Here is a 16,661-nt window from a genome sequence, read left to right on the forward strand (position 1 = left end):
GTAGGTAATTAACAATGGTTGCTGTATTACTTATTGGTATCTTCAAAGTGGTTTCTCAGGAAAACAAATACAGACATACAAGATTGATCAAACAAGTAATCATTAACTGTTCCTTTCTGTAGAGCAATAGATGACAGTAGTACAACTATATTAGCTACCTTGTATATACATATGTACATAATTTCCCCTTCTTTCCCTTCTCTTTTCCCACACCCCAGTTGCCCTTTACTTTTGAGCATTTTCCTTTCATTTAACAATGTCTATCGTATCTCCTAGTTTTTTTTTTTTTTTGTACCAGGAATCGAACTCAGGAGCTTGTGTTTGTCAGGCAAGCACTTGTGCCTCTGAGCTATATCCCCGGCCCTCATATCTCCTAGTTTTTATTAATGAGATTCATCCCTTTCTATGGAAAAAATTAAAACAGATTTTTCTCTTCAAAACATCACAGTAAATATGTATTTACCACTGGTTTTTATGACAGTTTCCTGAGTGTTCATATTGAATACAGCAGCTTACCTTGCTGCTTGAAAGCATGCAGCAATTGCAACAGTGAACCTGAACCCCGAAATTCAACCACAGGTTAATTTATTACAGTGGAAACGCTGGCTCTCAGGTAGTGGCCAATGGTTCCTGTGTGCCCAAGGCAGTGTCGAAAGAACAGAAACATTCATATGGGTCCAAGTCCTGGGTTTACCATGATCTTTCTCCAGGTCTTTGGAAGAGTCACTTACCTCTTCCTCAACAGTGAAATAAAACCAATAAAATTATACACAGAAATGTATTTACAAATAACAAATAAGGGGGTGCCTATAAAAACTCACCCTGGGGTTATCATTTTCAAGTAACTCAATATGTATTTTATTTTGAGGTGTTACCTTAGCCATGTAGCAGGGTCCCAGGAAGTCCCAAAATTGGGACAAGCCTGTTTGCATGAACAGCTATCTGCATTCAGAGAGATAAAGGATATTCGGGGGGATGGGACTGAAGTGTGGTTCCTCTAAAACGCAGTGGTCTGGAGTTGTGTTGAATATCAGAAGCTACGAGCAGGAAGCAGGCGTAGATTATAAAGACACGGAGCTCTCAGGGGACTCTCCCAGGAGCGCGTCTGTAGCTTCTCTTGCCTCTTTCACAAGGAAGAAACAAATTGCCTGTGGGGACCAGTATGGATATTTTGAACATGTACCTATGCTGTGTAAATTACTCATTAACGCACAAACCAAAAATAGCAATATGTGCAATTTTTCGAATGAGATTCTAAGAATTTGTGTTAAATGTACAGCTACATAACCATTTTCCAAATCACTGCATTTCCTGTTTCCTGTAGTCAACTTCTCTTCTACCCAGTTTCCTGAGAACTGCTCAGCAAACTTTCCATACAATTTTGCCTTTGCAAGAATGTCCTTCATCAGAATCCTAGGAATATATGGTCTCTGATAATTGTATTAGCATAAATTCAGTTGGGGTACAAACATTTTGTTACGCACATCTGTAGTGAAACCTTTTTATTATGGCATTATATATTGCAATATTAATTTCACACATTTTTTCACTTTGGGTTGGTTCAGGGCAATGTTTGCTGATTTCAGTGGCAATTGTGGATAAAGTTGGTCTAAACAATGGCTAATAGTTTTGTGTGAACATAGATTTTTATACTACTTAGGTAAATACACAGAAATTGGTTTGCTTGGTTGTATGGTAAACATGCTTACGTAAACACGAACAGCCAACTGTGTGTGGAAATGCCTCTCTCCTTTTTTATTCCAGCTTGTTCACAGCTTTAAAGATTATTTTTAAAATTTAATTTATTTTTACTTTAATTTTGCTGTTTCTCAAAGATCTCTCAAGTCCTCACAGCAAAATCTTTCAGGTATTATTTATGTTTATTTATTCATTATTTTAATTTTATTTGTAGAAAATAAGTATTTTACAAAGTACAGTGCAACGTCTCAGAGCAGTTACACATTCACTGGGTATAGAGAACTTGGTTACATAATCATCTCAAACATTTACCACTTCTTAGTGATGAGAATACTCAAAATCCTGTCTTCTAGCTATTTTGTATCAAATAACACAGTATTGTTAATAATAGCCACCTTGTGTGTAATAGATTTTTTTCTGTTTCTTAAAGGTGTTTCTAGAGTATTTTCAGAAAAAAAATTTAAAAAGAGTAAAAAATATTCAAAAAGAGAAAAAAAATCAAAACCTTGCCTTATAACCATTTTTTTGTTTTGTTTTGTTTTGTTTTGTTTTTGGTTTTTCTCCGGTACTGGGAACCGAACTCACGACCTTGCACTTGCCAGGCAGGCGCTTTGCCGCTGAGCTAAATCCCCAGCCCCTTTATAACCATTTTTAAGGCCAGGGGTGCTTTTTTCCCCCTAAAGGAGGAGATCGAACTATCTTGTCTTCTGTAGCCTGCTCCAAGCTCTCATTCACCAGCAGTCTGTCACAAATCTCCCATGTTGGAAGTGTGTGTAGTGGTTACAAGTTGGTTCTACGTGCTCGGGTGGCTCAGCCTCAAGTTGGGTAACTTAATCTTCCCAAACCTCAGCTTTGTATCTGGAAGTAAAATGTTACAGGTGTAAGGAAAATTTAAAAAACCCTCCACTGCCTCCTGGGTGCAGAGCAGGCACTCTGGAAGGTGACCGGATTATGAAGGTGCCGAGCTTGTGCATGGGTCAAGACTGATAATATCACCTCACCCTTAGGGGATGGTTAAGAGTGTTATCAGGTCACATGTGCACATAGAACAGTTTCTAGCCCACATGAGTGACTCTCTCAATTTAAATATTAATGATTTATTTTTTTATAAACATGGATGCAACACAGAGCACAAACTAATGGTGTTCAAACCTTCTGTGTGTCTCTACGTGTGCTGGTCCCATGGTAGCTAGCTGAGATACGTACTAGTTGTAGACTGTGGACTGCGGGAAGAAGTAATAAATGTCATCCCGTGTGGGTTGAAGCACACACATAACCCTCCAGGTGTTTGTCTTTGGCCATAGAATTTGAGGAAGTTTCATGTTCAGTCAGGTGCAGATTCAGATGATGAGGAGAAGTCCTTCTCAGCCTGTCAGAATGACTGCACAGGGAGCTCCTACCATGCATCAGACTGCCTGCGTCACAATTCACATAACCGTTTCCATAAATGCAGGTGCAAATGCTGAAATTTATATGTCAGTGCAAAGGACTCTGAATAGCAAAAAAAAAAACAAAACAAACAAACAAAAAAAAACGACAAACAAACAAAATAATTGAAAATAACAGAGTAAGATCCGCACTTCTTGATTTCAAAGCAGTACAAATGAAAGCAACATGCTATTACCTTAAAATATAAATATAAACAATGAAATGGAATAGTGAGTCCAGAAATAAATCCATACACCTATAATTGATTGATTTTTAACAAGTGTAGCATATCCATTTAATGAGAAAAGTATCACCACAATGGTGCTTGAACAACAGGAAGTTTACACATGAAAGAATGAAGGCAAGTATTGCATATTAAAAATTAAGCATGAAAGTAGACTTTAGATACTCTTAAAGCACACAACAACAACAAGAAAGGTGAAGTGTTAGTACTTCCCCCGTCACTGGAAACTAAATACTCACACACTGAGGACAAGATGCTTGTTCGGGCTCACAATTTTACTCTGGAGTCTGCTAGCTCTGAGGCAGGGACGAAGGTGACGGCAGGGCAGAGCTACTTGTGTCACGGTAACCAGGGAGCAGAGAGAAAAGAGAGGAGCTGGGAAGAGAGATGCATCCTTCCAGGTCCCCTCAGTGATTCACCTCTTTTGACTGAACACACTGCTCATAGCAAGTCAGCTGTAGTGTCCTCATAATCCAATCACATGCAGCTTTGGGGACCATTTTAAATCCAGATCATAACAGGTCACTCTGCCAGATGATGGACATGTTAATTTTTTGACTGTTGTAACCATTTCACTATGTACATATGTACATAAAAATGCTGTTGTATGTCTAAATATAATTAATAATACAATGAAGTCACATTCCTACCTCATAGCATTCACAAAATCAACTCAAAATAAATCATAAACTCAATTTTAAAGCCCCCAACATAAATCTCTCAGAAAATATGAGTGAGTCTTCTAAAGCTTAGGCTTGGCAACGATGTTGAATACATGGCACACAAAAAAATGCAAGGTGCAAAAGGAAAATAGTAGACAAATTTACCTTCAAAATTACCCTCATGTCCATCAGAGTATGTGACCAAAAAAGTGAAAGGGTGAGGTTAGGACACAGCTCAGTGGTTAAATACTGGTCTATCATGTATGAGGCGTGGTTCAGTCCCCAGCACCACTACTAAAAGGCCAATAACAAAAGTGAAAAGGAAATCTAAGGAACCTGTGGCGTGGTAACAAAACTTTGTGAATATTTACTTGATTGGTGCAAATGAAAGCAGAGGAATTCTGGCAGTCACCAGGAAACAAAAACAAACATGGGACCAATTGTCTCTGAAAGCTGCTGGGGGATAACTTGGTTTCTTCCCCATGAACTGGTTTTGGCCATCTGGCTTCCAGAACTGTGAGAAAATTAAATGCTTCTCATTTTAAATCTCACATACTTGTGTTTGTTACAAAACCCATAGGAAAATAGTCCAAAAATCTTTATCATGTTAAACCATTGGTTAGCATGTTTGCTCTTCATGTTCAATTTTTTATATGCAGATTTTGTGTTTTTGGTTTAATTCTCCTAAACATTCATTCACTCCTTGATTACAGTCTTGTACTGAGCCCCAATCCTCTTGGCATAAATCATTGTTAGGGCACAGATATGTATATTTCCAGAGCTTTTATTCTCCTGGGGGAGGAATAGCACGCATAGAACTTTTATTTTTGTGGAAGAAACAAATGTAAAAAAAACCCACCCATAAATAGACATTCTATATTTCGGTCTATATTAAAAAACAAAAGAAATTTTAAAAATTGTTAGCCCACTCAATATTGAGGATGTCAGAGTACATTAGTTTCCTCCCTTATTAACTCACTATTTCATTAGACACTGTTAATTCCTCATGTAATCAATGTTAGACTAGATTCTGACAGCACAGACCTGAGAAGACATGTTTGCTTTGATAGCACTAAGTAGTCAGTAAAAGCTAAATCTGTAAAAGCAAGTCAATGTTATTAATAAATGTTCCAACAGTTCCGTGAGGGAAGTTTGACAAATTAGATGACGAAAGAAATAAGGATAGGCGAAGGAATGGAAGGGGAGGTTGGGAAGACATTTTGAGCAGCTGTTCTGTTTGGGGAGCGCGCTATGTCGCAGGTCATTTTGTCCCCACTTACATAATTTTGTGAGGTGGGCAGTGTTTTCCTGAGTAGAATCTAAGGATGTTAGTTAAGTTGCCCTATGTCACAAAGATTGGTTTTATTGAAATGAAAATTGAGGTTTCTTCCATGTCCAAAAGTTGTACTAATTGCATATGTAGTCGCCATTTTAATTACAACTTGGAGACTGGGTGAGGATTCACAAATAAATAATTGTGAAATTGAATTGCGATGGAGAGATATGACAGAGTTTTAATTATATCTATTTTCCACCTGCTACCACCAACACCTGGGTTTTCTTTTGGTTTGTCTCCATGTTAATGAGAATAAACAGTACTGTCTGCCATACAAACTCTGACATAGCGGTAGACCGACTGTAGAGGATTTCTTGCTCACACATTGTTCAATGATTTGTCCTGTGGGAACTTGTGCATGGGCTCAGTGACCCAGGCTCTTTCCACTTAGTGGATTCATTGTCCCCTGGGGTCTGAATTCATTCCATGAGTTGGAGTTGGAAGAGGCATACATGACTTCCAATTGCATTCATGGACAAGAGCCTGGCCACAGTGGACAACAGGAAAGCTGAGAAATAGAACCTAGCTAGGTGTCCGTGGGTAGAAAGGAAATAGTTTGGAAAACAGCTACTGAGTCTTTTCTGTCTTGTGATCATTAAATACCCATTTTGCACTTCTTTCCAAACAGAAAACATATTATCTGCCTCCCTCAGGAGACAACCTAAATCCCAACTCATTACTATGGAATGGAAGGGTGATGAGCAGCTCCTGAAGAGTTTAGATGGCTCTCTCTGTGCAAGCTGGATGGAGCTCCTGTGGTGCAGCATCTTGTGAACCAAACATAAAACTTAGCTCATTCTACATTCACAGCTAGTATCAAATATGGACCAGAATAAAGATAAGCTACAAAAAAGACTCCCATTTATAAATAATATCACAATAATTAAAGACACACTGGCCAATTTGGAAGTCTTCCTGAATTGACATTACAAAGGACCCTCAACTCTAGTGATGAGAAATAGTTCTTTATAACACCCTGGTCTTTCTCTGGGGAATCTTTATTTTTCACCATTTTCCTTAAATTCCAGTCCAAATTCTTAGTAGTTTTTCATATCCATTATTATCCATTACCACTTCTGAAGTGTAGTAATGAAAAATCCATGTCCAATGCAAAGTGATAAAGGGAAGTTTATTTAAAAACTTGCAAGAAGAGAAGTCATTTTCATCATGGTCAATTCAGCAAGAGTTCAAGGGCATTAGAAAGTAAATTTATTCAGTTAAAGGAGTAAAAACTGAGTCAGTGTAAAAGACTGCAACTGTTTAATTAAATTTTAATTTTTGGAAATGGAGAGACATTGTGATTAGTCTTCAGGTATACTTGTCATTCCTTAGCTTTAGCGGGGAAGCAAACAGCCTGGAGAATTTCAAAGGAAGAATTGTGCAATGTTAGGAGTCAACAGTTTTTCAGAATGCTAATTTCCTGGAAAAACTAGAGTCATTACTGAGTGGATGTTTTGAAATCTACAGAATTTCACAGCTTACTCCCACATATGTAATTTGGAATTATTTTAGTTTTATATGAATGTTAATTAAGAAGATCTTAAAATCAAAGCTCTCAGTATTACTTTCCGTGAAATAAGCAGATAACACCATGCCTTAGAAGTTTCTATTCAAGTTGAGGGACATAAATCATCAGATGAAAAAATAAATGCTAGAGTTGAATATTGGTATGTTTCTGAAGAAGGAAGCAACAAGAAGAAAGGACATTCATGCAAAGGGAATGGCTACTCTAGAACGTAACTAAAGGAAGGTCATACAGAGTGCACAGAATGAAAGCAATGACCTCAAAATAGCCCACCTACAGAAAGGAGCAAACCCAGAGCTCTGTGATAGAAGTGTGGCAGGAGTTCTCTGGGAATAGTGAGAAACCACTGGGAAGGTAGTGGGCTGAATAGGTGGGAGAGAAACAGGACATAATATACAAAAAGTAGCAAACATGTCAAAGCACTTACTGCTTAAGAAATAGAGAATAACATTATTGCTAATATCACAGCATTTTCCTTTATTTACTTATTCTTTTTTATTTGTATATTGGTATATTAATTACCTTTATCTTGCAGAATAGAATTAAAGATGCAGAAAGAACCCTAGGCACTTTCAACCATCTAACTTTTGACAAGGAAACTAAAAAACATGCTGGAGAAAACATAGCCTCACTTCATTTTTAAACAAAATGCAAGGAGTTGATAGTCATTAAAGTTAGAGTAAATAATAACCATGTTTTCACCATATTTATTCTAATGCAACTATTTATCATTTGGAAGTAGTAACATGAGGATTCTTTCTCTTACCAAATCACTCCATAATGGCTGAAATATTAATTTATTGCATTGTTGCAATTAATTATTTATAATTGGATAAAATGTCAACAAAACTCTCATATACAAACTTATTTTGAAGTTATCATATGGTTTTCTTTATTTTGCATGACAGGAACCATTACTCAACTAAAAATACTTAGTAATATTAGATATAATTTTGTTTTAATTCTCCACATGACCATAAACATTTGACTTATTGGATTGAGTAGATCTTAGCAGGACTAGATAACTCATTGCGGATTCTACGTAATTAAATGACTAAAACTAGAGAGTATTTTGCCTTTTCAGCAACTTTCTTGAATGCACTCTTTCAAGTTTCCTTGTTCCTCAGACCATGGTGTTCAGCGTGGGGATGACCATGGTGTAGAACACGGACGCCATTTTGTCTGTGTCCATGGAGTGATTGGAGTTGGGCTCTAAGTACGTGAAGATGACAGTCCCATAAAATATGGAAATGGCAACGAGGTGGGAAACACAGGTGAATAAAGCCTTCTGGGGCCCTTCACCCGAGCACACCTTCATAACAGTGGTAAGTACGAACAGATAACAAATTAAAATAATAATTGCAAGAAAGATATTAAAGCTTGAAATGAAAAATACAATCAGCTCGTTAAAGGATTTTTTTTTTTTTTTTTTTTGTTTAAAGGGTTTATCAGAACAAGCCAGAGTCATGACTGCTGGAACATCACTGAAGAAGTGGTGGACCACACTGGTCACACAGAAAGGGAGGCAGAAGGTGTCTCCAGCTTCAACAGCAGCAGTCATAAAACCAGAGCTGTAAGAGCCCATGGCCAGACGAACACATACAGGTCTCCTCATGATCGCAGAGTGATGCAGGGGCTTACACACTGCTACAAAGCGATCATAGGCCATGGAGGTCAGGAGATAACTCTCCAAGTGGCAAAGAGGATGAAGAAGAACATCTGAGCAGCACACGCATTGTAAAGGATAAGTTTGTCGTCTGTAACCAAACCAGCCAGAACATTTGGGGTGATTGCTAAGGAGTAACAGAAGTCCACCAGGGACAGGTTGCTGAGGGAGAAGTACATGGGGGTGTGCAGATGTGGGTCCAGTAGAATCACCACGATCATCCTGAGGTTCCCAGTCACAGTGATAAGGTGCAGGAACACTGCAAAGAGGGGAAGCTGCAGTTCTGGGGTGCTGGTGAGTCCCAGCAGGATGAACGCACTCACCTCTGTGGTGTTCTCCACGGGTGAGGCTTGAGAGTTAAAATGTACTCTTAAGCAAAGAAGGTGAAGCACATTGTTGAACAAAAGTCAACTGCACAAAAATTTAAATGTACAAGCATTCTTTTACAACAGAAGTGTTTTCAATGCTCTTCCTACCTAAAGTGTGCAGGACAACGTGGATTACTTATTTCTATAGCAACAGACTTATGAAGAAGCATTGTCTTCCTGGGTTGCCTTCCTAATCTCTCAGTTCTGTGTATGTGTAAAATAAGTGGCAGAAAAGGCAAATAAACTGTTCAAGGGCACATGCTGAGAATAAGCCAATCACTCACTGAAGATGCCTTGAATCTAACAGCTTACATTTCTAAAGTTCTCCTGCATAAGGTTTGATCTTAAAGGCCAGATTCAAGCTTTAGAACCAACCAGCGTATTTTCCAACATACATACTCTTAACAAGTCTGAATTGATGTATTCATTTAGAAGAATTTTAAACTCATTCATAGAAAACTAACAATTATTACATTTCCATAGAGTGGCATGGTGTTTTGATTCATGTGCAGTGTATACACTGTGTAATATTTATTTCATGTTAATCATATTTATCTCCTCCTTTATCATTTCCTTATAGTGACTCTGTTTTAATTTTACTAAATTTACGTTTAATCTCGGTCTCCATTGTATCAAGCCTATGCGTGGAGTTGCACTTCACAGCAATTCACAGCTCAGTGTACAGAAGGTGCATTGCAGGCTATGCATAGCAAATGCGTAGTATAACAATACAGGCTTGTACAGTCAACAAAATCTATTCTGAAGAAAAGGAATAGCACCACATATAAAATCTAGGGCTCTGGGAGAAGGTACAGTCATATTTACATACAAGCTGCATCTTTCGATACCTGAGATATGTTCACTGTAAGTTGAGTTTTCTGAGCCTCATTTTATCCACTAATAAAATGAATGTGCTGTTAGGAGAGGTCAAGGGATTATTGTGAGAGTTAGTGTGATAATGAGTGAAAACAGCTTAGTGTGGGTTTAACCAGTGTTAATGAGTGTAAGCTCTAATATTATTGGTATGAAATGGCATTTTCTTTTTTTTTGTTTTTCTCCGGTACCGGGAACCGAACTCACGACCTTGCGCTTGCCAGGCAGGCGCTTTTGCCACTGAGCTAAATCCCCAGCCCTGAAATGGCATTTTCTATGCTGGCTCAGGAAAGGTAGTAACGCCGAGGTAGGTGGGATTTTTTGTCCTGTAGCCCTGGTCTTTGATTTACTTTTTCTTATTCACTGTGCTCACTAATACCTTTTATTTCCCCCAGTACTTCCTCACTCTGCTGCTTCTCCCATGTGAGTGGTTGTGGTGACCTTTCTGCACGACAGCTGAGGAAGTTGAGAACCTCCTTTGCTTTACATCATACTTGAGACCCACATTTTGGCTTGTCTTGAAAGACCTTCCCCTTCTCAGAATCTTTCTCACTGCCTTTGCTTTCATTACTAAATGGAATCTCAGATACAAATGCAAATTTGGGGTCTGAGGGAGCTGACGCTAATTGTTCATGGGCCGGCATAATGTTTTAGTTTTTAAAATCTCTATTTTCGGGTTTGAGAACAATAGACATTCTTTCATAGCCACTATTTACTGCCTTCCTCTTGGCCCCTAATACGTTATTTCCATGTCTGCATCTTAAATTGCTTGTTTTTGTCAATACCTTATTTATAGCACTATCTAAGCCATAATTGCATTATATGTAGCTTATATAATACATATATATCTTATATAATGCATATATATGCATTTTCTCCCCATGATCATTAATTTATTCACTGGGGTTTTCTCCATAAAAGCTCATTATCTCAAAATATCTAACCTGATTACATTTGCACAGGTCCTTACCATGTGAGGTGACATAGTCATAAGTTCCAGAGGGTAAAATATGAATTAATTTACAGGCATTATTTGGGCTACCACAGTGTGTTTGAAAATAAAATGCAGTCATTCAATTATCACAGCATTAGCTATTGTTAAAGCTGAGGAATCTTTGTAACTTATGCAGCCAGTTTCCTAATTGCATGTCTTTAAAAGAGCTGCAGAAAGGGGTGTAAACTTGTCCTGGCTCATGTACCTGGAGTAGTTCCATCTCCCAAGGCAGAGCTTCTCATCTTAGTACCAGCTGAAACACTGCTCAAATGCCATTTGTTTTCATAGGTGCATGGATACTAGATAGATATAAGTCGTGGGAGAGGAAATAGAGTGTATGTGCACACACATATGTGAATATAATCTCATTTGTTAAAGAAAGGGAATATTTAAGTTTACAGCTTCTCTAAAATTCCATACCTACTATAAGGTATTAAAGATACAAATCCATACATAAATGAGCGCCGAATGTGCCTTTTATGGCCACATGTCAGATTTTCTGTATGAACAAGAAAGGGTGAGATTTGAGGAATTAAAGTGAAATGGAATATAGCTATTGTTAGTTAAATGATGAACTTTCTGATGACTAACAGTGTGTCCTTTCTCCCTGTTTTGGTGAATGCCCCCTTTGATGGACAACACATTTATACAGGATGAATTTACCACTTGCTCAGTGAACTTATAATCTATCACAGGTTTTGTTCTTCTTGTTAGGGAAAGTGGCACACCATTTTGTAAATATTACTGCACTATATCAAGAACAAAATATTTTCACACTTGAGGGCTACACCCAAGAAAGGTTTTGAGGGAAAGGTTTTAGCCACATCTAGGTTGAAACACTCACAGAACATGTAGCTTCTCTAGTTGCTTCAGTATTAATTACATTTTTATTACAAAGGTTTATTGAACATAGATGCTTACCTTGCAGCTTGAAGAGAAGGGAAAGGGATTCTTGAACTGTGTGTCCAGAATCAAAAATTCATCTCTGGAAGAATGAATAAATAATATTCGAGAAATTCTCTCAAGAAGTAGTCAGAAAGACCCAATGTTCCTGATGCATAAGAAGAAATATCGTAAACATGGAGTTAGGAAATGCATCTTTAAGCCTTGTGTCTATCCTGAATTTAACTGTGTACTCACAAGAGTTATTTTATCTTCTGCTGAGCCCAGTTTCCTTATTTGCCATTTAGAAATAATAAAATAGCCCACATGTCCCCCAGAGACGAGTGGTGTCTCTGACCCAGACATCACACGCACTAAGCTCAAATCCATCAATTATAGATAGGTGAAAGAGCTGTAGGGTGGTTTCTGGAACATCGTCCAGAGCCTCCCAAGCTGACACGCAAAGGCAGGAGTCCCCACTGGGAATCAAGGACCAAGTTTATCACCAAGGACCAATTTTACATATCAATTTTGCGCAGACTGCTGTGAGGTCAGGGTTGAAGTTGGAGAGGGTTTCTGGATAATTCAAGTTCTTTACATGTCTTGTGCACTTTATTTCTACCATTATCACATTGTAATATATACATTATATTACTTTTGTTGCACTGTAATTATAATGAAATAATTATACCTCACCCAAAGCAGAATTCAGAACTGAGCTTGTTTCCCTGCAGTGGGTGGTCCCACGTGAGGATGATGGGAGAGAGTTCACAGTAGGGTTCGCACAGCAATGAGACTCTCATGCCGCACCTGCTCTGACAGGAGGGGGAGATCTGGGGGTAAGAAGAGAGCAATGGGGGGCTATTGCTGTGCAGACTGGTTCCTAACAGGGACATCCTCGGGAAAATTCCTTCACTATGAAAGCTACCTCTTAAGAGTTGTGTAGACAATTTACCAGCCGGATGCAAATACCAACGATAAGTAAAGAAGTATGAGAAAACAAGGAGACACAACACAACCCAGGCCACATAATAATTCTTTAGCAACAGTCCTCAAAGAAAATGATATTGATGAAATATTCGATAAAGAATTCAAAGGAATAATTCCAAGGAAACTCCATGAGATAAGGCAATAGAGATCGACAATGTAATGAAATTAGGAAAACAATATAGGTAATGAATCAGCAAAGCAATAGAGACAGTTGAGGGTTGGGTGTTGTTTGGCCACCTGAGGTCATGCAGAAGTTTAATCCCCCAAATCATTTGTGAGTGAATTTTAGGGAGTGGAAACCTAATCTGAGGATGGTGTTTGGAGGTGAGTTCTTTGGGAACTGATTAGAATTAGATGAGGGCATTAGAATGTAACTCACAGTTGGAACTTGATGGTGACAGGATGGAGAAAGACCACACAGATGGACACGATGCTCTCTTTCCTTGCTGTGCAATGCTCTTTGCTCCCTCTGTACTGTGTTATCGGGAAGCTAGCACCACATGAGAGCCCTCGACCTCAAGCATACAGACCTATGAGCCAAAATGAACCTCTTTCTTCATAATGTAGCCTGCCTCTAACATTGCATTACAGTAACAAAGTGTGGCAAATACAAGAGCTTCAAAACAAACTAGATCACGTGGGGGAAAGAATTTTTCAACTGGAAGAGAGATCTTTTGGAGCAGCCATGTGAAATAGGAGAAGAAAATAATGGTAATGATAACATTGGCTCCAGAAGGGAGAAAGGAATAACAAAAGCATCTAACTGAATAATAACTAAAACTTCCCAAATGGTGAGAAAGACGTGAATGTCTAGGCACATGAGATCTAAGGGGCATTAAATAGAAGTGGCTAAAGCAGATCCTCACCATGATATAGTAAAGTCAAACTATCAAAAGTCCAAGAGCAACAGAGAATTCTAAAAATAGCAAAGGAAAAACATCAAGTCACACTTAAAGGAAACCCAACAGACTAAAAGTAGATTCCTCTGCGGAAATCTTCAGGCAAGGAGAAACAGAATGACATATTCAAAACTCTAAAAGAAAAAGAAGAACTGCCCATCAAGAATACTGTAGCTATTATGCTGTTTTCAGGAATAAAGAAGAAATAAGGACTTGCCAAGACAAGCAAAACCGGGGAATTCAATACCACTAAATTGACATTACACAAGATCCTTAAGGAAGTCTTATATCTGTACAAGAGAGGGATAAGCATCATAAAAGTATGTAAAGTTTTAAAACTCACTAGGAGAGCAGATACATAAAAGAGGAAATGAAGAGAATAAAACTGTATCAGTATAGAAAACTACTAAAGAATGGGAATAAGATTGCAGCTGAGTAAGGTCGTCCAGTGATTCTCTACAGAAAAACGGGTTCAAGTAACTACGAATGCACTATACTAATTTCACAAGAGCTGAGGAAGCCAGATGGGAGAACACAGTGCCTGGTTTCAGTATAACAGACACACTACAGAAGCCAGAAAAGGGAACACTGGTTGCATAATCCCGTCCCCTGCTCCAGCCAGTGCAGTGTGTAGAGAAACTCCTCCAACTCAGAGGAGAAAAAAAGAAATTAAGTTCAGACTTTAGACTTCAAACACAATACCAGGTCCAGCACGGTGAAACCCAAGGCTGGCAGAATCCCACAGCCTATGGCCCGACATGTGTATTGGGACTGAGCCTCAGGACCCTATCTAGCTAGCTGTCCAACGGAGTGTTTCCACCACTCTTCCCCGACCTCAGGTGGCAGGCAAGGAGCAAGACCTCACGTGCTTAGAGGGTAAGGGAAGGAAGTCAGCACGGGACTTTGCCTTGGAAATCAGTGCCAGGATCACCACAGTGAGGGTTAGCACCAGACAGTAAATGAACACACCTCTAGACCTGCGCTAGTACCAGGAAGAGACACGTGCCCCGCTAGGAAAGTCTCACATTTTGGCTGCATCTGTGGCTGTGAGACCGAGGTGAAGCCAGCATGGTGTCAGCCTACGTGGCAAAAGGACTCTTCCAAACTTAAGAAGCATAGCAAAGGGGAAGACTCTGTCTCCAGGCTGGTAGGACAGTAAGTTGAGCACAGGGCTGTCTTGAAACTTGGCGTTAAGCTGGCAAAACCTAAAATGCTACAGTTCTAATGTCTATTTCCTAGCACTGCCCGCACTCAAATAGTTTTTGGCTCCAACCCAATGCCAGGCGGAGATCTGTAAACCCAAGCAATTGAATTTCTATTTGAGCCAGCACCACATATAACTGCGTGCAGTAGTCTCAGGCCATGAATGCACATCAGCATCTTAATATTACTTCTGTGCTGCATTGGTTTTAAGGGGCTCTGGACTCTGGGGATAAGGTCATGTTTTAGAAGACCAATACTAAAGCCAGCAGACTGCCCACTCTATTTCTCCTCAACCTATACAGTAAAACATGGAGAGAGCAATTGCATAATTGTCTGCTGCAGAATGAAAAGGGAAGTGAGTATAAAGTCCTTGCAGAGGTGTTAGTTTATTTCCTTCATGATGAGGTCTAGAGCTGAGCTTAGTCCTGCGATTCTTGAACACAAGCCTGTGACTTCAGATGAGGCACCCAGGCCTCAGTAGGGGTTTCCAAAGATGGACTAACAGTGTTAGGCAGTCCCACAGTTCACATAAAAAAACACCAACTGCTGATTTGTAATACACATGGACTTGGGGTACCCTCTAGTGCTGAAACAGTGACAATACACTAAAAATGGATTCAAAACAAAACTGGAGTTTAATCATCTAGTGCTGAAATAGTGGAAATAATTTTACGCTCAGAGAAAAAAGATCATGCTGCTTAGAAGTTCCAGAAGGACAGGCATCAACAAAACAAGATTATGAAGACTGTAATTGGCAATATATAATCATCTAATGTGCAGAAAACATTACTTGACAACAAGCATCAGGAACCTGTAGGAAATCACAGCCTCACCTGACTGACAAAACAAGGTGCAAAAACCAAAGCACCTAGCAACAGAAATCTTCAAACTCTTAAGTAACATCTGTAAGTTCTCAAAATAACTGAAGGGCATAAAAACTTCTCCAATCAGTATTAGCACAAACCTTCCTTTTAATGATCTAAGAAACACTAATTGTGTAACTGACTTGCATTTTTTCCCTTTTCCCTACTTGATAACAACATGTCATGTATTAGCTATTATTCTATTATTTTGCTACAAAATTTTCTTTTATCTTTTTTTGATAAAATAAAAAACAACTGATGGAAAGTCCACAAACTTTAAGAAAATACACAGAAATAATTCAATACTCTAAGAGAGAAACACAGCTAAGAATTTGAAGTAATTTTTAAAAAGACTGAAAAGTACAGTAATCAAAATAAAAAATTTGCAGTGTGAAGTATAATCTGTTTTGGGTTTCTTTGTGCTCCTGTTTTAAAAAAGATTTGCAATGATTTCTATTTAACATTACAGGCAGTAAAAGTGAAAACCACAGTCAAATCCTAAGATATTCAGTTACTCATGTACATACTATATTTCAGCACATAATGCTTTCTATTTTCTACAAACAGGATTGCAGAAAGGTATCATTCCAGGACTTCAATCACAGTGGGCCTTGAAATGAAACTGAGTAGAAGGAAAACGCCAGAGAGGTCTGTGTCTAGATGTCCTTCTGTGCGGGAAAAAGTGGTCCAGAGGTCTGGTTGTCGGCCGTGGCAGAGGAGCGAGCCTGAGCACACTCGGACTCACCGAGTGAGTCACCCTGCCTAGGCTGTCCCGCTCTGACCTCTTACTTCCGCACAGCCCCCGGCCAAAAGTACTGCCTCCAAACCACGCCCCTAGCCCGCCTCCATTGCCACGCCTCTAGCCAGCTCAATAAAATGCCTGGTACTTCCGCAATAAACCGGATCTGTGCCATCAGCCTGGTCTCCGGTGTGTTCTTTGCACCGTGTCGCCGCTTACCACGGGCCCAGGTCGCTCGACCCAAGGAGGTTCAACCTCAATTCTGCACCAGTAAAATCAAGATCCTAGTGA

The 16,661-nt window shown here is 39.1% G+C and overlaps 1 protein-coding gene across 1 annotated transcript; it reads right to left on the minus strand.

Moving 5' to 3' along the window:
- Positions 1-8,016: 8,016 nt before the first annotated feature.
- Positions 8,017-12,479, minus strand: LOC102004956 (olfactory receptor 5B2-like). The gene is given in 3 exon segments (XM_013506383.1): positions 8,017-8,585; positions 8,588-8,928; positions 12,373-12,479. Coding segments are annotated over 3 exon segments (1,017 nt in total).
- Between the last annotated feature and the right edge of the window lie 4,182 nt (positions 12,480-16,661).

Source organism: Chinchilla lanigera, unplaced genomic scaffold (assembly GCF_000276665.1).
Source record: "Chinchilla lanigera isolate Chin_1 unplaced genomic scaffold, ChiLan1.0 scaffold00110, whole genome shotgun sequence".
Taxonomy (NCBI): domain Eukaryota; kingdom Metazoa; phylum Chordata; class Mammalia; order Rodentia; family Chinchillidae; genus Chinchilla; species Chinchilla lanigera.